This window comes from Anastrepha ludens, chromosome 5 (genome assembly GCF_028408465.1).
Source record: "Anastrepha ludens isolate Willacy chromosome 5, idAnaLude1.1, whole genome shotgun sequence".
NCBI lineage: Eukaryota > Metazoa > Arthropoda > Insecta > Diptera > Tephritidae > Anastrepha > Anastrepha ludens.
This window is the reverse complement of record NC_071501.1, coordinates 111,137,208-111,158,030: the sequence shown is the minus strand read 5'-3', so window position 1 is coordinate 111,158,030 and position 20,823 is coordinate 111,137,208. Positions and strand designations below refer to the sequence as shown.

General features: G+C 32.6%; 1 protein-coding gene across 22 annotated transcripts in view; it reads right to left on the bottom strand.

Moving 5' to 3' along the window:
• The window catches only part of LOC128863236 (myosin heavy chain, muscle), a 48,480-nt gene that overhangs the window by 13,555 nt on the left and 14,102 nt on the right, over window positions 1-20,823 (bottom strand). For 4 of the 22 annotated variants that reach the window (XM_054102306.1, XM_054102304.1, XM_054102288.1 and 1 more), the window contains exons 7-12: window positions 17,160-17,263; window positions 13,785-14,192; window positions 12,942-13,112; window positions 8,502-9,091; window positions 7,031-7,148; window positions 428-691 (exon numbers count right to left, since the gene is read on the bottom strand). In XM_054102306.1, the coding sequence (XP_053958281.1) occupies window positions 428-691; window positions 7,031-7,148; window positions 8,502-9,091; window positions 12,942-13,112; window positions 13,785-14,192; window positions 17,160-17,263 (1,655 nt within the window). Of the gene's footprint in view, window positions 1-427; window positions 692-3,661; window positions 3,780-4,552; window positions 4,671-7,030; window positions 7,149-8,501; window positions 9,092-11,414; window positions 11,586-12,152; window positions 12,324-12,941; window positions 13,113-13,784; window positions 14,193-17,159; window positions 17,264-20,823 lie in introns of all 22 variants that reach the window. The other 18 variants (XM_054102310.1, XM_054102294.1, XM_054102307.1 and 15 more) reach the window with 11 other exon arrangements.

Sequence of the window (20,823 nt, the reverse complement as noted above, 5' to 3'; positions counted from 1 at the left end):
TTGGCGTATTATTTTAGATTTTTTTTTTTCAATTTGCGCTTTTTTCATTGCACTCGAATGCATAGGGCGCTACCAACGAAGAAGTGATGTATTCGAGCAGGTGCAATGACAGCAGCGTGAAATATTTTTTTATTCCTATTTTGAGCTTCACAGCAAACTGAATTTTGTGGCAAAGTAGATTAGCGAATTTTTCAACATTTCAGCAGGCAATGTTGTGCAGTGTACATCTAATTATATGTACACTCGTAGTATACACATACACATACATACGCATGTGTTCCTTACAACTACCTCAGCTTGCACCATCGTTCACAGTTGAATTCAACACCAACACGCGCATGGTTCGCCAGCCTCAACCGCTTCGCCACCGCAAGTGACTGAAAGGAAATAAAAATTCCATTTTTTTCTTTTTTCCTGCAATACTTACAGCAATCTCATCCTCAACGCGTGAAACGTTGAGCAAAGGCTTGATCTTCTGCCACAATTTGTACCATGGCCAGGTGCGGAGTTGCAAGTATTTGCGCAAGTTGCGTTGCACAACTTTGAGGGCAATACGTTGTTCTTGCAATTTCTTGAAGTTCCTACGGGCCAAGTAACCACGAGCCCAACCTTGCATCCAGGACATGATCTTGCCGAGACGCTCATCACGGAACTCTTCCATCTGACCCAGGACACCAGCGCGGAAGAACACCTATTGTTTTTGCAAAGTTGTTTTTTTTTTTTGGGGAGGGGGTGGGGTAGGAATTTTGAGTGCGCGGAGAGAAGAGAATTGAAAGAAAATAATGGTTAATACAAAACTTGCCACTTGCTGTGGTATGCCACATTTAGAGCGGATGACCTAGAGTGAGCTGAGTGAGTGGCGACGGGCGTTTGGGGGTATTTTTAAAAGTTATTTTTGCGGCGTAGAATTACAAAAATTATTTAATGCATGTTGAATTAATGTATTTAAAACAATTTAAGAGATATTTTAATTTTTTAGCAAAGTTTTTATATGCGTTTAAGCAAATATTTAGTAATTCTTTAGGAAAATATTAAAAAAAAAGAAATTTTAATTATTTTAAAATTTTTACTTTAGATACTTTTAATTTTAGGAAAAATATTAATAATAATAAATTTTAGTTATATTCAACTTTTTACCTTCATTTTTAGGAAAATTTAAAATTTTTTCTTTATAAAAACAATTTTTTAAATACAATTTTTATTTGCGTTTAAGCATAAATTTGACCCTATTGCTTGCGCATATTTAATAAATTCTCTAGCAAAATATATAAAAAAATAAATATTTGTAAGGCACTATTTTCAGCCTCATCTCACCATTTTCTTTCAGCTCACCATCAGTCTACTATTTTTAAAAAGCGTTTCAACATAAAATACGTTCATATTTTACAAACATATAAATGAATTTTTAAAATGAATATATTTATAGCTCGGATATTAGTTGAGAATGAAAGTAACTGCATACAAAACACGGGAATGAAACGAAGAAAAATCGAGTGATTTTTAAAGCATTTTTTCATGGAGAAAAATTATGATTAATATGCGAATATATATCGATGAACATACATATATAAGTATATTAAAAAATGAAAGAAAAATGTAAGTGAACACGTGAATATGTGAGTGTGAATATATTGAGGTGAAAATATGATCTTAGTTGAATTCGTCGTGGATGCTGCTGGACGTGGTGATGACGAAGTGATGTTAAATGGTTAATGTTAAATGGAAAATGTTAAGTTTGATTTTGAGACATTTATGTTAATAGTTTATTTTTCTATGGCCAATTTAGTAAGTAAAGTACTGACAAATTTCACATATTATTTTTATAATTAATGTTTTTTTTTGTTCACCAAACAGTTTCACAAAATTGATTAGTGCTTAGATATTTCGCTTTTTTGGACAGTTGTTTTGACAAATTTGTACATTTGAACAAGACACGTTTTGCTTGGAAGTTTTATTAATCTTTGTTTGCGATTGCTTTAGTTTTTATTTTCTGTTTTGAAGTTTTGAATAAGGTACCTTGGAGTGACCCAATCGAAATTGGTCTTCTGGCAAATCAATATAATTAATAATAATCTCTGTGGCCCTCTTATCTTTCGGAATACCGACCAAAAGTTTCGGGCACATGATCTTGTAGCTATATGATACGAATTTATTTGTATATGTGGGTGTGTGTGTGAACGTGCAATTTTGGTGTGCGGTAGATAAATGTTGCGATGGTTGTTTGGTTCGGTGGCGGTGGGATATTGTTGTTTTTTGGTTGATGATTTTGGTGTATGAGTAAATAACGGAGTTTAGAGAAAAATATTTAAATTTAATAACTGTTTTGATGGCCAAAATGTTATTTCTATTTATTAACTTATGTGCTAAGAGCTAAATAAGTTAAAGAGCTAAATAATTTTATTTGACCAAAAAAAAAAAAATTATAAAAAAAATTTAAATTTTATTTAAAAAAGCTAAAAGTTTTTGAAAGAATAAAAATGTGGAGCACACGTGCTGCAGTTAAAAATTATTATCTGCATATGATTTTTTTAAATAAAATTTTTCTAAACTAAAATTAATTAAACTAAATTAATTTCTAAAAACCTGTGTTGAATTGTAAATTATTTTACAAATTGTACGTTTATTCGGCCGTATGTTTTAGAAAAAAAGGTTTGAAAAAATATGATTTAAGGTTTGGAAAAATATGTTTTCAACATTTGACCAAAAAATTTACATATTCTTGCAATTAATTTTAACAATTTATTAAACTATGCTAAAAAACTGCCTATCATTATTGGAAAAAATTTAAAAAAAATCGGCTTATCGAAATTATAATTATTAAAAAATGAACAAAACTAACTGAAATCCCTGTAGTAAAATATATATACATATGTACATATAACATATAATATATTTGTTATGACATGAATTCACCTCCAGCAGTGCTTTCATGAGCTGCAAAATGTTTTGTGGGAAATGAGTTGTTTGTAATGACTTTGAAACTCACATTGTAAATGGCTAAATGGGTAAATGGGTTCTCTTACTTATATATACGAGTATGCACGTATGTATTGGTATGCATATGAACCTATGTAAACGATTTATGAGACGAGCTTTGAATAATTTTTCTCATGCTATACAACGCGTATCAAAGAACTTAAAACAAAGGGCATGCTTGATTGTGGCTCATAATAATGTGGAACTAATAATAATACCGTTGGAAATAATAACAATGCTAATGAGATCTACGAACATGCTGCACATGGGTAGGTATGTATATAATCTTTCTATGAGTGGTGGATATACTGGATGGGTATGCAGCGGCATGCTTCATTCGCAGGGTGTATGTGCGAGAACTTTCAAAAGTGTCTCTTAGGTATGTGTAGGTGCATGTCAAAATATTTATGTAGGTATGCATGAGGAACTCCCAGCTTTGGAGTCCATTTGCATTTTGCGGATTCGTGTGGGTTGTGTGTGGGTGATGTGGGTAAATTTAAGCTACTGCATGTAAAAGGGCGTATATAGGTGTATGTGTATGTGTGGATATATGTAGGTGTTTTGGATGTGTACTAGAGGAGACTACAACAATAATATTAATGTATACTTAAGCGGTTTTTGTGTGGCATTTTGAATTAGTTTCTTTTGGAATTTTTTTTATAGTGAAAACGAATTGGATCCGTGCCTTAGTGTTACCCAGACGGTACTGATCTTCATCCAATTCAGTGGATTCGATCAAAATCTTAGTGGCTTTTTTGGGATCTTCAACGCCTTTGATTCCTCTTGGGTTAAGAATTTGGTAGCTGTTGGTGTAGTGAAGGTTGCACATAGTTTTTTTTTATTTTTAATTTTTTGGTGTTTTGATATGATAAAATAAAAAATGTGTATATGTTTAGAAAATGTTTTAGTAAAAATGTATAAACTTAATACATAAAAACTACATACATACGTACAATAAAAAATGTAGATATAATAATTAAAAAGGATGTGAAAAGGATACAAAAAAACAGATTCAAAAACTTTGATTACATAAAAATTGCATTCAAAGGCTAGGGAACTCATTCAGCATACAGTGGACGGAAAAAAATGTATAGGGTAGCGTGACACGCAAATGTAATGCAATCTTTTTTTGTGCACATATATGTATGTATGTATGCAGATACATGCGAAATCTTGATATTATGTACTCGATGAGCGGAGAAAATCACTCGCAATTTCAAAACCACGAGCTCATTTCACATTCCTTGGGATCGTTTGCGATTTGCTTGCGATGAGTGAGGGTTCGAATGTGTGTGTGTGTGTAAGTTACCAGCGCCGTTCATAGACGTTTTCTAGGCCCACAATACACAATCGAAAACATTGGTATGGTATGTTTTACTGAATGCAATACATGCTTTTGGTTGTTGTGAAAAATTGGGTATACATTGCATTCGCAAACCAGTCACAAAAACGAAAACAAAAACACGATTAGCAACATTTTTATTTGCGTAGTTGCAAACTATGCATGTAGTGAAAAGAAACAAAGTTTTTTGTTGTTGCTTTGTAATGTTATCGAAAAAAAAAAACGAGTCCATGCCTTTGTGTGACCAAGACGATATAAATCTGGATCAAGTTCTGTGGATTCTATAAGAATTTTAGAACATTTTTTCGGATCGTCCATACCGCTAATGTCCTTTGGATTCAATATTTGATAGCTGCGTGTGGGAAAATGTGTTGAGAATAAGACAAATACTCGTAATTGTTGCATAGTTTTGAAAGTTTAAACATTTTGAAATTGTATTGTATTCGAGTGTTGTGTGACATGGTGGATAGTGAAGAGTGAGAGAAAAATGAGAGATTGAGTGTTGGTGGTGTGTTGCTTTGTCATTCGTTTCAATTGCATACGTGTGCGTGTGCGTGTGCGTGTTTCTGCATATTCAATGATTCTATGAAGTGTAGACTTAAGATCAAATAGTGACAAGTGAGCAAAAAATAAGTGAGAGAGTAGAGGTGGAGTGTTGCTATGGTGGAGTGTGGCGTTCGTGGTGTGTTGCTTATTTGGAGGTGAGTTGCTTATTTGGTGGTGTGTTGCTTTATAATTCGCTTCATTTTCATATGTGTGCGTATTTTTTGTATATTGAATGATTCTATGGAGTGTAGTCTAAGGACTAAATAGTGACAAGTGAGCAAAAAATAAGTGAAAGAGTATAGGTGGAGTGTTGCTATGGTGGAGTGTTGCTTTGTAATTCTGTAGACTTGAGGTCAGTATGCGTGTTTCTGTATATTGAGTGTTGCTACGATATGTATTCTTAGAACTAGAAAAAGCGTTTACCGAAGTATATAAATTTTCATTCAATTTTGTACTGCAACTCATGCCAATTCAAAAACAATTCAGAACCAATTATAAAAAAAAATAAAAAATAGAAAATCTTTATTGCGCGAATCATAAATGCAGAGATGTTGAATCTCCAGTCGTGTTATTTACTTATCGAAGCATTCTAAGCTATACGAATTTTTGGAATTTTGCTTTCTTTCGTGCCTTTGTGTGGCCTAGACGGTAAAGATCTGGATCCAATTCAGTGCTCTCAATAAGAACCTTTGAGGCTTTCTTGTCATCACTCAAGTCTTTAATGCCTTTGGGATTAAGGATCTGATACCTGCGAATGTAGTAGTGTTGTGTGTGGAGATATTTCGTTAAATTTGGTAAAATTTGTTTCATATATTCTTGAATTAATTTTCGTGTGGCGTGTTGGTGGCGGTGTAGAGTTTCTTATGCTAAATCATTAGAATTTATATATCTGCGATGTACACTACGAACACTTAATTTGTATTTTTGTGTGTTGAACTAAAGATGTATAAGTACATAAATTCTAAGCATGCGTAGATATAAAATATATTTCCAATACAAATCTATTGGGTATCACAAAAATCAAAGTAACAAGATAAATAGTTCTCAAACATACAACAAATTCTGTTAAAATCAGTCATGAAGGTTTATGAAAATTTATTTCATTTAAGGTTGGGGAAGTAATGCTGCAATACTATGTAATACGCCAGCTAAATATTATAAGGAGATTGTGGAAGTATTGATGTATTGTATATGCGCCAGCAATACTGGAGTGTTCCATAAAAAAGGGAACAGTTTCCCCAACATTCAAAAGTGGGAATAATTGTAATATAAACGTGTTTGTAGAGAATAAAAGTATAAAGGGGCATTTGTCAAGGAGCAACATCCACAAAAAAAAAACAAAAATTTTAAGTCATGCCAGTTGAAGGCTACAGTGGCCTACATTCATAAAACCGAAGTGGAATGAGATATTGAATTCATGTGAATTTCATGAATCTTATGGTGGGCAAAACATCACTACAAAAATGGGGATTTATAAAAACGATTTATAGGAATAGGAAAATTACAAAAATAACAAAATATCAATTAACCAAAAATATGTGATTAGCGAAAAAATATATATGTATCATAAAAATATGTGATGCTCTTAAAGGGCTAACGAATCTATGATTTGCATAAAGTGAAACAATCATAGAGGTTCAACAAAAACACCAAATATACTACACAAAATGAGTAAATGGATAACTGTATTCAAAAAAAAAAACAACAAAAATTTAAAAGTTATATTAATTTTTAGGATCTAACATGAAGGGTTGCATTCGTTCAGCAAGACATTTCTCTACTAATATTATACTTAGGTGAATAAAATATATGACGAGTGCTACAAAATACTTGTGAAAGGATCAAATATAGTTCGCCAACACTTCAATGTGGGTTTTCTAGGTAAAATTATATATAAGTATGTATGTGGTAAGTACTACCAGACATTACATGGTTGGTGCAATACTGATGCATGAGGTACGAGCTAATTAAACTGAAGGTGAAATACTGATATACGAGTATGTTTCGTTTATAGAGAGGACGCAATACAAGTGGCATTGTAGTGGTACAGTGAAGTATAAGGGGAAACGTGTCTAACTTGTGAATTGAAGACTACATGAATTCATATACATGAAACACTTTTTAAATAAGGTGGGGAAAAACAGGAAATTTTCAACAGCTGCCTGCCTTAGTATGACCAATACGGTACATATCGGGATCCAATCCAACAGATTCCAAACACTTGGCTGCCGCATTCTTGGGTTGTTTCTCTTGGGTCATGATGGCTGGAGCCAAGATCATGTAACTATTTTGAGGAGTATTTGGGATTTTTTTTTTTTTTTAAAGGGTATTGAAAAGGGGTGCGAAAATAAATAAATAATAGATCAGTTACTAGCATAATGGAAATTTTTTTAAATTATTTCTAATTTCTATTTCTATTTTCATTGCTGCGCACTAAGTCGATGCGCTGAGCAAGTAAACTAAATATAAATAATGGTAATATATAATCTAAAGGGTGATCAGCTTGGAGGCGCTTTTTCGAAAAGGATTTTTGTGTCATATATAAGTAACGCGTGACTACTGTCGAGTTAAATAAAAATTTTTTTTCGGTATTCATTGACATTTCATCATGAAAAGCCAAGTCGCCTCAGAAATGTTTACAAATCGTACAATGTGAATTACGAAAATCGACGCTTTGTGAAAAGTGTACATCGCGCACTCATGCCAACTTATGGTGTTCAGCGATGAGGCCCATTTTTGGCTCAATGGCCACATCAATAAATAAAATTGCCGCATTTGGGTTGAAAAGCAACACGAAGCCATTCAAGAGTAGTCATTACATTCATTGAAAATAACCGTTTGGTACAGCCTATGGGCTGGAGGAATTATCGGCCCATATTTCTTCAAAGACGCGACTGGCGCTAATGTAATAGTGAATGGTGAGCGCTATTGCGCCATGATAAGCGACTGTTTGATACCGGAAATTGAAGCCCGTGATCTCCACAACATATTTTGTGCCAACAAGACTGCGATACTTGCCACACAGCACGTGAAACAATGGATTTACTGCGTCGTCGCTTCGGTGAACAATTTAGCTCATATCTCGGACCAGTGGACTGGCCATCAAGATTGTATGATATCACACCTTTGGACTTTTATTTGTGGGGGTATGAGGTTTTCGGTTGAGGCATTGCAAGCCAACATTACTAAAGTTATTCAACCGTAAGTATAACAACCGAAGTCCACCAGCGAGTCATTCAAAATTGGTGTTTATGGAAAACTAAATTACGGCGCAGTTACGGCCAACATTTGAAAGGGATTATCTTTAAAAAAAGCTAATTGTCTTGAATAGAAATACACAAAAAAAAAATTAAGATTGCCCAATCAATTTGAATTCTCGTTGGTTTATTTCGATGTAAAATCAGATACCTCTAAATTGATCACCCTTTACAAACGAGTGTGTGCTAGAGTATGTAACTGTGCTTTTTTAAAAATAAAATAAAAATATATATAGTTTTTGCTTTAACTAACAAATTTTTTTTACTAACTAAGTCTGCTTGTGTATTTATTCCCTCAGTTCACTAAGTCTTTTACTATTTCTAAGTATTTAAATCTATATGTATGTATGCATGTATGTATTGGTATTTCACACACTTACCGTTGCTTGAAATCAGAGTACACCATTCTGTTGGGGAAACCTTTACGACAAATACGGATACCTTCAAGTACACCGTTACATGTCAGTTGATGCATAACCAAGTGAGCATCCACTAAACCAGGTTGTTTCATTTCGTTGGGAATGATGCAACGCACGAAGTGAGGTTGTGTTGAACGCAAAGTGGTCATCAAGCTGTTCAATTGTTCCTTGTAGGCCGAAGAGACAGTAGCAAAACCACCACCCTTCTTACCACGACCGCCCTTGGCTTGTTCGGCGGTACCAGATTGACCTGCATGATCAGCGAAGATTTCGACCAACAATTTGTTGGAAGATTTCTTGAATTGATCGACAACAGTGTCGTTCAATGGATCCTTGTTCTTCTCCAACCAACCGGTGATGTTATAGGCAACAACACCAGCATAATGGCCAATAGCGAAGTGAGCAGCCTGTTGACCGGGCTTTGGTGGTTTGGGCTTCTGGAATGGCGCCGATTTGCCCAAATGGGTGTTGACCAATTTTTCGGCGAATGTTTGATCGGTGGCCTTGGGGAACATAGACTCTTCTTCAAGAATGGACAAGATACCCATAGGCTATTGATGATTTAAAGGTATTTAAAGGTGGGAATAAAAAGAGAAAAATTTGTGTTTAGAAAATTGAAAATTGTATGCAGTGCAAAATTGTGACATGAAACAGTGCGTCATAGACAAAGTAATAAGCGTGCAATTTATGGACTATCACTACACATACTACAAGTTAAGGAGCAGTAAAATAAATATCTATCTAAAAATACTACATAAATTTACAGATATTACATTTTTTTACAGGAAATTTAGCGCTTACCTTAGCATTAGAGACTAGCACCAAAATGATGCGGTACTTTTGTTAAATTTTTATAGCATTTCTTACTACGAATAACTACAAATAACTACTATTAATTTTTACAACAGAAAGACGCACTACGTAAAGTGGAAAAATACTTTTATATACATTTTTTTTTGAATTTTTTTGTTGTTAATTTTTATCCACATGTAAGTACGTTTAAGTGTGCATAACTAACTGAGTGTGAAGTGCTGCAGGTTTGCAAATGAGAAATAATTAAATAGGTGATTGTTTTGTTTTGCATACATATTTACAACAACTTTGACACAAATCTAGTTAATCAGTTATTAAGTTTGATTTTTTGAACTTTCACTTTACTTAAATATTCGGGTGAAGCGGTGCCGCTTACTCAATTTGAACTACTAACTCACAGTTAGTTCTTAACCGACAGTTTTCGCTCCAGGAAATATGTATTTTTTTGCAAACATTTAATTAAAATTCGTTTGCTTTTGCTGGCCGATGCGTTTTTTATGTTCGCTGCTATGCAATTTAAAATACTAACTCACAGTTAGTTCTTAACCGACAGTTTTCGCTCCAGGAAATATGTTTTTTTTTTTGCAAACATTTAATTAAAATTCGTTTGCTTTTGCTGGCCGATGCGTTTTTTATGTTGGTTGCTACTCAATTTAATATACTAACTCACAGTTAGTTCTTAACCGACAGTTTTTTCTTCAGGAAATATACTTTTTTTTAGCAAAACTTTAATTAAAATTCGTTTGCCTTTGCTGGCTGATGTGTTTTTGTAGGTCTATTAAGCAAAAAACAGTATCTCGCCATTGTTTTGCAATTAATATCTGTGCGATATTTTTGCCACGCGCTAGCTGTGCAACGAATAGCTTAATTTTAACTGGTGGTTAGCGATTTCCAAAACTGTCGGTTTCTGCTTGGAAAATAGTGAAACATGTCAAGCTACCGTTTATTCACTTAAATGGCACTTGCACTACTTTTAACTGAAGGTTAATGAGCGCTTAACTGCCAGTTAACGTTTCTTCAAAGTTTGTTAAAATTGAATTTTTAGGCTGGTGAGCGCGCGCATCTTGAAGAAAGTAAATAGTTCATTTTCAACCAAATAATCATAACTTAATTATTCAATCAATTACATAGCCCAGCAATATACCTGTACGCATAACTAAGTTTAATAATTAGATTTTTATACTTTAGCTATTAATAAAGTTTACTGGTATTGCACTATTTAGCGCTATTTTATTAGTATTCTCTTAAATTAGCTTTCTTTTTTATTAGCTGTCTTTTTTATTAGTTTTCTCTTTTATTAGTTTTCTCTTTGATTAGCTTTATTTAATGAGATTTTTTACTTTATAAAGTTTTTAATAAAAATACGAAAATATTATGTTTCATTTGGAAGAGAACTAGTTTCCATAGGACTAAGTTTTATTAGGCGGGACAAAACACGTTTATATGTAGCGTTATATTTTTAATTAGTTTTTTTCAATTTTTTTTGTATATATTAATACGTTTTGGCACATTAAAAACGATCTACAGGATCGCCGCTATTAATTGCTTTTGTTATTATTTGATTAAATTAGCCTTCTTTAGGCAGCCTAAATGTAAGAAAGAGCTTTTTTGGACATTGAAACCCATCTACAGGATCGCTGCTATTCATTGTGTGTTATTGTTTTTGTTATTTGATTAAATACGCCTTCATTAGAAAGCCTAAATGTAAGAAAGAGTTTTTTGGAATATTGAAAACCATCTACAGGATCGCTACTCTACGCGTTGTTTTATTGCTTTTGTTATTTTATTAAATTTTTTAACGCGTTCGCTAGAAAGTCTAAATGTGAAAACGAAAGACTAACTATTTGCAAAAATTTTTTGGAATGTTGAAGTTCAACTAGAAGTTTGTTACTTCTACGAGATTAGGTTTTTTCAAAGCAGTTATTTTTCTTTTTTTTAGACGCTATTTTTTTTTATACGCGAAGCCTTTAGCGTAGCCTTTTTCACAGCTGTTTTGCAGCAATTTTGCGCGAGGCATTTGTCTTCTTCTCTGTTTTTTTTTAATTTTTGTTTTGCCAATACCTTCTCAATCAAATCAATACACAACTGCAAGTCCATGCCGAAATCGATGAAAGTCCATTCAATGCCTTCGCGTTGGTATTCTTCTTGTTCCAAAACGAACATGTGATGGTTGAAGAATTGTTGCAATTTTTCGTTAGTGAAATTGATACACAATTGTTCGAAACCGTTGTACTGTATATGAGGAAAATGGAACATAACAACCAGACGTGAATGTTGTTGTTAAACGGTTTTCAAAGGATAAAGATTTGTTAGTTACGTTGTTGGTTGGTTTCAGGTGGACTCAGTGCAGGTGCCAAGGATGGTTACAATAAAGGAATTGTCATGTCCGGGATACACACACATGTCAGCAAAAAAAAAAAGTAATCGAGATAGGGGGCACGTGCAATACACACAAATACACAATTCGAGGAATTGAATTCGATATGTTTTCGTTGGGGTTGGGTGCAAACACACACTTAATACGGATGCAATATGTCCACTTGGTTGAGTGCACCAAGCGCACAATAAATCGTTATTTACGTCAAATAACAAATTACGCCCAATACTAAAAATGCTTTTGTTCTTTCATTCTGTTTTTTCTTTTTGTTTACGTGCTATAGCTTAAATTAGAGAAAACTTGTAATTGAGATGACTTTCACAATCTTTACGCTCCTTATTTTGCTCTACGAGTATACGAGTATAAATACCATATTGTATATTTATCAATTGAGTACTTATTGGTCTGTGCGCATAACCAACCTTTTCAATCATCTCAATACAGGCCAACAAGTCCATGCCGAAATCGATAAACGCCCAGTCAATGCCCTCGCGCTTGTATTCTTCTTGTTCCAAAACGAACATGTGATGGTTGAAGAATTGTTGCAATTTCTCATTGGTGAAATTGATACACAATTGCTCGAAACCATTGTACTAATGGTGGTGGTGGTGGTGGTGGTGGTGTTGGTACGTGGTCATTTTTTTACAAGACAATATTTGTATGTACAAACATAGATAGATGTGGGGAATACATATGGATAAAACAATTATTACAAAAATTCTACAAACGAATGGTGAAAGGGTGAGCAGTGCCTGAGGTGAGGTGGTAATAAAGTGGTGAAATTTTGTGTGCAAAAAGTGAAAAAATTGTTGGTATGATCTTTGTGTTTTTGTTTTGTGTGCTGCGTGCTGCGTGCTATGAAGGTATCATAAGGGGAAAATTGATTTTTACATAATTGTACATATTTTGAAATATTTTTACATTGGTGACAGAAAAGGTAAAGTAATGATGCTTTTTCGGTGCTTGGTGGCAACTTTAACACGACATAGAACGTATACCAATACCTGTTGCTTCAGCGCATCGAGATTACCCGTCGGACATTTTTGCTTGGTAATATCTACTTTTTTTTTGGTGAACAATAAACGAAAAAATTCAATGCAAATTGGACAGCATAGTGACAAAAACAAACAAAGACAAAGTCGAAAACTGTGACACTGGCAATATTCATCATCATATTTTTGTTTCGTTTTGTTTTGGTTTTAAATAAGCACCTTTTCAATGAGATCGATACAAGCTAGCAAATCCATACCGAAATCGATAAAGTCCCAATTGATACCCTCACGCTTGTATTCTTCTTGTTCCAAGACGAACATGTGATGGTTGAAGAATTGTTGCAATTTCTCATTGGTGAAGTTGATACACAATTGTTCGAAACCATTGTACTATATTGAGGCAATACAGGGCATAATAAATGAGCTTCGTTTTTGAACAATTTTTTTTCTTTCTTATTTTGTGTGTTTCAGCAACTGATCAAAGTGTAATGATGGAGTAATAAGGGCGTGCGGGAGAGAGTGTTCATGTGCTACTAAGTAGAGGATATTGTGTATTTAAGGTGAAGTGGTGTAGGAGGAGTGCAAATGGGAAGTGTCTATGTGAAACGCTATGTTAGTTTATTTTGGGTGTGTGTGTGACACTTGTGTGGGGGAAATGCAAATTCTACGTATAAATACTGTTTGTAGGTCAATATCGTGTTTTGTGTGAATGCATATTTTTGGTAGGTATGTATGTTTTTGTAGGTATGTGTATTTTTGTATGTATGTATATGTATGTTCGTGCACCCTTTTTAAGCGTCACGTCCACTTAAAGGAGTGGTGTTAGTGTATCCTAGACACAATTGCTGCTAATAGGTATGCGTTCAAAAAAACAACAAACAACCATACCCAATAGCAAGCAACCACAGTAAATCGAGCGCAAGTGCGCATGCGATATATGAGAGCCCACTAAGGTCGTGCATATCTCGCATGCTCTTACACTCAAGCTGTGTGTCTGTTATTTTTTTTTTTTTGTTTGTATTTCTCTTTTGTTTTTGTTGCAGCGGACCGCGTCATACTTACGTCGAAAATTTCGAAACCAGCAATATCCAGTACACCAATGAAGTGTTGACGTTTTTGCTGAGTATCCAGAGTTTCGTTACACTTCTTGACCAGCCATTTGAAGAGACGATCGAACACACCCTTGCAGAGGGCACCAATGGAGTTGGTGACTTGTTGTACGTTACGACCTTGTGTGACGAATTCGTTACCGACCTTAATGCGGGGCTTCAACAAGTTCTTGTACAATTCAGCGGTATCGCAACCGAACAACTTGGCAACACGGCCACCCTCTTCTTCACCATCTTGTTCAGCCTGCTCTTCGCGACCACGTTGCTTGAACTTCATGCCACCCATATGCATGACAGCGGCGGTGATCTTGTAGACATCCTGTTTCTCTTGAGCGGTGAAACCCAAGATATCGAAGGCTTGCTACATATATTTAAATGGCATTTAGTGAGGCGAAGGTGGGGAGAAGAAAAAATAAATATGTACATTAATATTGATTTGTTTATGGATTTATTCGGTTTGTGGTTTTGAGTAGTTGAAATTTTAGTTTTAGTTTTACATTTTGGCAGTGTTTAGAAAGTAGTTTTTGGTTTGCGGTTTTTGTACAGCAGTGAGCGTATAAATATACATCTGTATGTTTTAAAATTCTTACTATAAAAATTGAATATTGTAGTTTAAGAATAAATAAATACAATGCAAACAAACAAACAGGAACAACTAAAGAATTAGCAACAAACATACAAATATCGCTATAAACTGATATATTTTTATATGCGTGTTTTGCGAAGTTTTAATAGCAGATTTTTGAGAGATTTTTTTTTAATATTTTTTACTGCTTTTTTAACTATTTACAAAGTTTAAATAGCAGATTTTTCAGAAATTTTTTTTTAAATAATTTTTATTCTTTCTCTAATATTTCAAATGCTTTAAAAATTGTAAGATTCAGGTGATGTCACCTAAGGCAGCATTTTGAATATTTTAATATTTTAAAGAAAACGTTTTGTATTTAGATATTTGAACTTTTTTAAAGAAAAATTTTTATATGTAAATATTTTAATTTTTTTAACGAAACATTTTTATTTTTGAATATTTTAATTTTTCTTTTAACGAAAATTTTTTAAATTTTAATATTTTAAATATAAATATAAACAAATATAATATTTAAATATTTTAATTTTTTTGACGAAAAGTTTTTATATTTAAACATTTTTTATTTTTTTAACGAAAAAATTTTATATTTAAATATTTAATTTTTTTAACGAAAAAATTAAATATTTGAATATTTTAATTTACAATATTTAACGAAAAATTTTTATACATAAATATTTTAATTTTTTTACTAAAAGTTTAAAAAATTAATTTAGTTAAAGTTTATGTTTTCTTAGATAAGTGTCTTGCATGTTTAAATTTTGTGTTTAAATGATTATATCGCAGAAAAATAAATATCATTTCAAATATTTTTGTATAAAAAAATTTAATACAAAAATTTAACAGTTTTAATTTGTCTTTTATATTTACACGGCCTTATTGCCAAAAATGAGAAAATAATATTGTAAATGCTTCATAAATAGGAAAATTACATGGAAACGCCGCACTATAAAGGCTTTCAAATAATTTTCCAAAATAAGTCCGTTATTACACAATTTTTAAAACTAAACAAAAAATTAAAAATATAGTTAAAAATTTAATTTTTATTTTGCTTAATAAACAAGCAATTTTTTTAATTCAGCGCCAATTATTGTAAATAATTTATTTTGAGGTGCTATTTAATACTTTTTTTAATAAAAGTACGAAGCTGTAAATCAAAGCATTTTTTATGTATCATTTAAAAATTGAAAAAAAAATTTCCATATTTATTATATTTTTTACATTTACTTAGCATTTACATAATTATTGTTTTTCATTAAATTTTTTTTATTTATCTAGCATTTAAATATCATTAATTATTGTTCATTTTTTTCTTGTTTTGAAGCTCTCTTTTTTACTTTTAAACGTTTCTTTCTTTGAAATCTGCTACAGACTTTTTTAACTTCGCATCCGGATAATAAATTATCCTAATTCCATGCAAATTTTAGCCAAGCATTTACTATTTTTATAAAATATTTACAATGCACGGCAATAAAAATTAATTCTCTTAAAAACAAAATTTTTTATTTTTCTCAAATCAACGATATAATTTGTGAAAATCATGGGTGGATAAAAGCCTCTGGGATATAGACGTAAATAGATTCCGGAATTTTTTGGAAAGCGTAGAATGGCTGGGATACAAATTTAAACTAGACACTATGTAATAAAGTAGAGATGAGATGCGTGCAAGTAAATTTCTCAAAATATATATATACGTATATCCAATAAATTAATAGCTGCCTCACTAACTGCACTTTAGGAGCGGCTCGGAGACCCGATTCCTTTGACAGCAGTTTCGAGTGCACATGCCGGTCTGAACTTCTTCGTTAGGTACATAAATATTATAACTAACATAACTAACATTCTCAAGTAAATATAGTAAAATGTACGAACAAGCTTCCTTACAAACTAGGCATTTACAAAACAACACGAACTAGCAGTCGAAGATGGATGCAACTAAACAAAGTCTTGGACATCACTACGTAAAATTGATTGCTCCATTTTTAAGGGATCTACATATGGAGTACAGCAACTAATCAATCAATTAATCAATCAGTCAACCACGCAGTCCAGAATTCGCATAGCGGTACAAAGTGGATGCAATTAAACGTTTTCTTTGTTTTTGTAGTAGTGAGCAACACGCCGCAGATAACACAAATGCACTTTACTGTGATGCCGACATGGCGTGTTGACACACAACGACATACCATACAAATATTCGGGGAAAGTATTCACACATACATACATATGCTAGGTCACGTAGATGTAAAAGACCATGGCATATTTTTGATTTGTTTCATTTCTTGTAAGGACTTCAAAGACATGCCAAATAACTTTCATAGATGCAATCAAAAAGTTTTAAGTATAGTAAAGAGTAAAAATCAATGCAAAAACGAGCAATCTAACGACGAATTAATTTGAGTATGTATAGAGTATAGAGAATTAATTTAAGTGTAGAGAGAGAGAGAAAGAGAGCAGGTGTAAGGGGTTTTCCCAAATTCAGTTACGCATGTCACTAAAGTAACGAAGTCGCATAGGTGGTGTAGGTGTACATGTAAACACTATGTGGTAAAGGTGTTGGTGTTGGTGGTGGTGGTGGTGGTGGTGGTTGTGGTACTAGTACCTAAGTTGTGGTGGCATGCGTATACAAGTGTATTGGTTTTTTAAAGTTGGTGTTGGTTGGTGCATAGAGCCTTCAACTACTCCAGTATTTGGTTTGCTCTATGATTTCTAGTTTTTTGTTTTTGTATGTTGAAAACTTACATCTGCCAGCTGGAATTCCTCACCGTCATCTATACTGGCTACAGTGACTTTACCCTGAGACACGTTATAGTAATCGTAAATATTGTCAGTTAAGAAGCAAACATCTGCACAGTAGTCGAGAGAAGAAAATTGTTCGATATTTTTTGCGATTATTTATTTTGTACACGACAATAAAAAATATAGCTTTACAGTGGATACGGAGAGATGAATAGAGAAGGAAAGAGAGAGAGAAAGAGTGGAAGTGAGGTAAACTGGTAAAGTGATGAGTGGAGAGGTGTTGGAGATTTGACAAAATGGTTTCGCTCGTGTAGTATAGATTTTGATAGGTTATAGTGGCGCAAAAGGAGTACGGAAACAGGAGTTGGGAGGTGTGATTGCTTGTGGTGGTGGTACACAGCAATGTTAAGGATACAGGAGGTGCTGTGGGGGTGGATAAAAGTGCGCGCTGAAGTGAAAAGCGTGTAAACTAATGTGGTGAATTTATTCCATAACAGTACATTGTTTTTGTTTTTAGTGGATTTTGTGGTGGGCCAAATAATGATGTCGAATTTAAGAGGATGGAGAGGGTTTGCATTGATTTGTGTGGTAATCAAGTAATTTTATTCAAGCTCACTTACGTTACTTTTTTATTTGATTTGTAACTGATCAGCCTTACTTGGTGAATATAAAAGTCATTAAAATGCTTTATAAATAGGAAAATTTAATGGAAATGTCGTTTTATAAAGCATTTTAAATTGTTTTCAACTTTTTGTCTTTTGAATTCTAAATAAGGCTTTGTTTGTGTAGTTTATATGCAAGATATCTTTTGTTAAATTAATAAGTTGGCATATTACGCAGGCTTGGCGGTTACTTAGTGTAGGTATTAAGTCAAGGTAAAAAGGCGTATGTGCCGGCATCAAATCCGCTGTACTAAGAATTTGAATTTAACCACTGTAACAATGTTGTCAAAAAGGTAATCTCTGGACCTACATATTTTATATATTCGGTTTATCCATCATTTTCCCAACGATATTGCTTAATTAACTAATACCTTTTACTCATTTCATTTTTCCCTACAATATTCTTAATCAAATTATTTTGAAAGCTTAAATGTTAATTTGAAAAAACAGTAATGAATAAGTATATACAAAATTATTCATATAAAACAGTTTTGTATTTGGATAGTGAGGGAGATGTAGTAGAAGGGACCAAATACTACTAAAGGAACTACAAGTAAAATCTACCAATACTACTGAGGGTGTATAATTATTTCTACAAGAGATAGAAATTCCGGAATAACATTGGAAAATTAAATTTATTTACAAAGAAATCCACATAGAAATAAATACCAACAAAAATATTTAAGTAGGTATACCAGTGATGTGAGATCTGTGTGGGTAAAAATATTTATAGTTATAAAACAATTTTAGAAAAAGTATTAATATTGTCACTCGTATAATTTTTGTACAACGCAGTGAAAGTAGAAAAGTTCGAAAAAATTTGAAAAATATATTTATAAAAGATTTTCGGAAGTGATAATAGGTATAGAGATCAAAATATATAGTGAGAGAACGTAATAGACAGAGAGACAGTGTCAGCGTGAGAGAGTTTGTTACAAATTCAAGTTGGGAACGGGGTACCATTTATAGACTCACACCAACTTACATCAGTCAATTCAAATTCTTCGCCATCGTTGACACCGGTTATCCTTGTTTTACCCTGACATATTCCTGGATAATCACCAATATGATTCGACAAAAATGCCATCTCTAGCATTTGTTTACATACATTTTTTGTTTTTTGATTTTTTGTTTTTGTTTGCATAAAAAGTAACGATACAATTAAATAAAAGAGTAATGAGTGAGTAAACGACTATGCACAAAATTGTAAACGCAAATGCAAATGTGGGAGAGAGTGAGAACGCGTGACTGTTTGGAGTGTATAGGTGGTACGGTTCAAATGTAAGTATGAGCTTTTGTGCACTAACTAACAACTGAGTACAGAATTGGACTGTTGATTGTAGTATGCATGAGGGTGCGCTGTACTTGGGTTTCGTGTTTTCGTAATACATATTTCTGGCTGACTGGGGTAAAATGGTATCTGAGTGGTACTATAATGTGAGTGTTGACTTAATCAACGCTAAAATAATTGAGGCATGTTTATTTTTACCTAACTACGCCTGTTTAGGCGTTGATATATACGTATGTAGGGATAATATCCTACTTTAGTTACGATAGGAGAGGGTACTTAGATTTAATGCTATAAATAAATAAATAAATAAAAAATTACTTTCGCATTTGAAGCGTTCTAGGTATATAGTAGTCTAGGCATAGTAAATATTAATTTAATAATTAATAAAGAATTATAATTAATACCAAAGAGCAATTTTATATAGCGGCGCTTAATAGAAAAGCAATGGCGATGGTACTTATACATGAGCGATATATTAATGAAAGCGAGAGCGCGATAAGCACATTTTTTCAATAGCCTTAGATGAGCATATATGCATGTATAGTATTTTGTACAACATTAAAGATTGCAGTGAGTGCTTGAGAAATAACAGCTATTACAGCTATTGTTGGTTTTCTGTACAAGAAATAGAGAGAGAAGAAGGTTTAAGTCAACATAAATGTTAACATTTGTAAGTGGATTTTGTTGGTATTTTTTTTTTTGCAGCTTAACTTTATGTTAAGCAGCAAGTATTAATAGACGTGACAATTTTGACAACTGTGGTTGTTAATATTAGACTGGTAAGTATTTGATTTTAGAATTGACATTTCATTATTTCCTTTAAATATCAACATTTTAATAGTTGATATTTATTGTATTATTTAGATTTTGCGCCGTTAGATTTTTAAGCCATGTGGTTTTTGTAAGTTTTCTGTTTTTGGTTTGTTTAATTCGGCATAGGACGCTTTGAAGTAGTTGTAAATTTAAAGTTATCACGAATTTTAGTTGACTTCCACAGATTAAAATTTTTATTTTTAACCGTTGATAACACAGTTTAGCAGTGGTGTAAATCACATTTAAATACGCTTTATATTTTTCGCTGTATCTTACGTCAATAAATTGAAACTCATCACCATCGTCAAGGTCGGGTATGGTTGTCTTTCCTTGCGATACAATACGATAATCGTATATATTTTTCGATAGCATGCACATCTCTGTTGTTGTTGGCAGTAATGTAGATGATGATGTGGGCAAGTTGTGGATGATAAAATCGGTATGAATGTAGAAGGGATGGAGGGTGCATGTGTAATTTTATATAGATGTGAATTTACACGATTTCGATATGTGTTGGAGGGGGGAATGGAAATAAAATGAAATACAATTTTTTTATAAAATATATGTATGCATAAAAATTGGAAATCAAAATATATACGTACGATATATTCAATAAGGGCAAGAGAAATTAACGTTGCGCCTAAATAAGTATTTTTATGATTTTTGTTTTTACAGACTTTTTTTGTGCGCGCTAATTGCTCTTGCTTATGCTAAATTATGACTGCACTTGTTACACAGGCCAACAACAGAATTTGAAAATTAAAATTTATTTTAAATTAATTTTTTTTGTTTTTAAATAGATTTATTTAATTTTTTTTAATTTAAATTTAAAATAAATTTTAATTTTATTAAAATTAAATTAAATTAATAAATAAATTAAATTTTAATTTTATTAAATTTA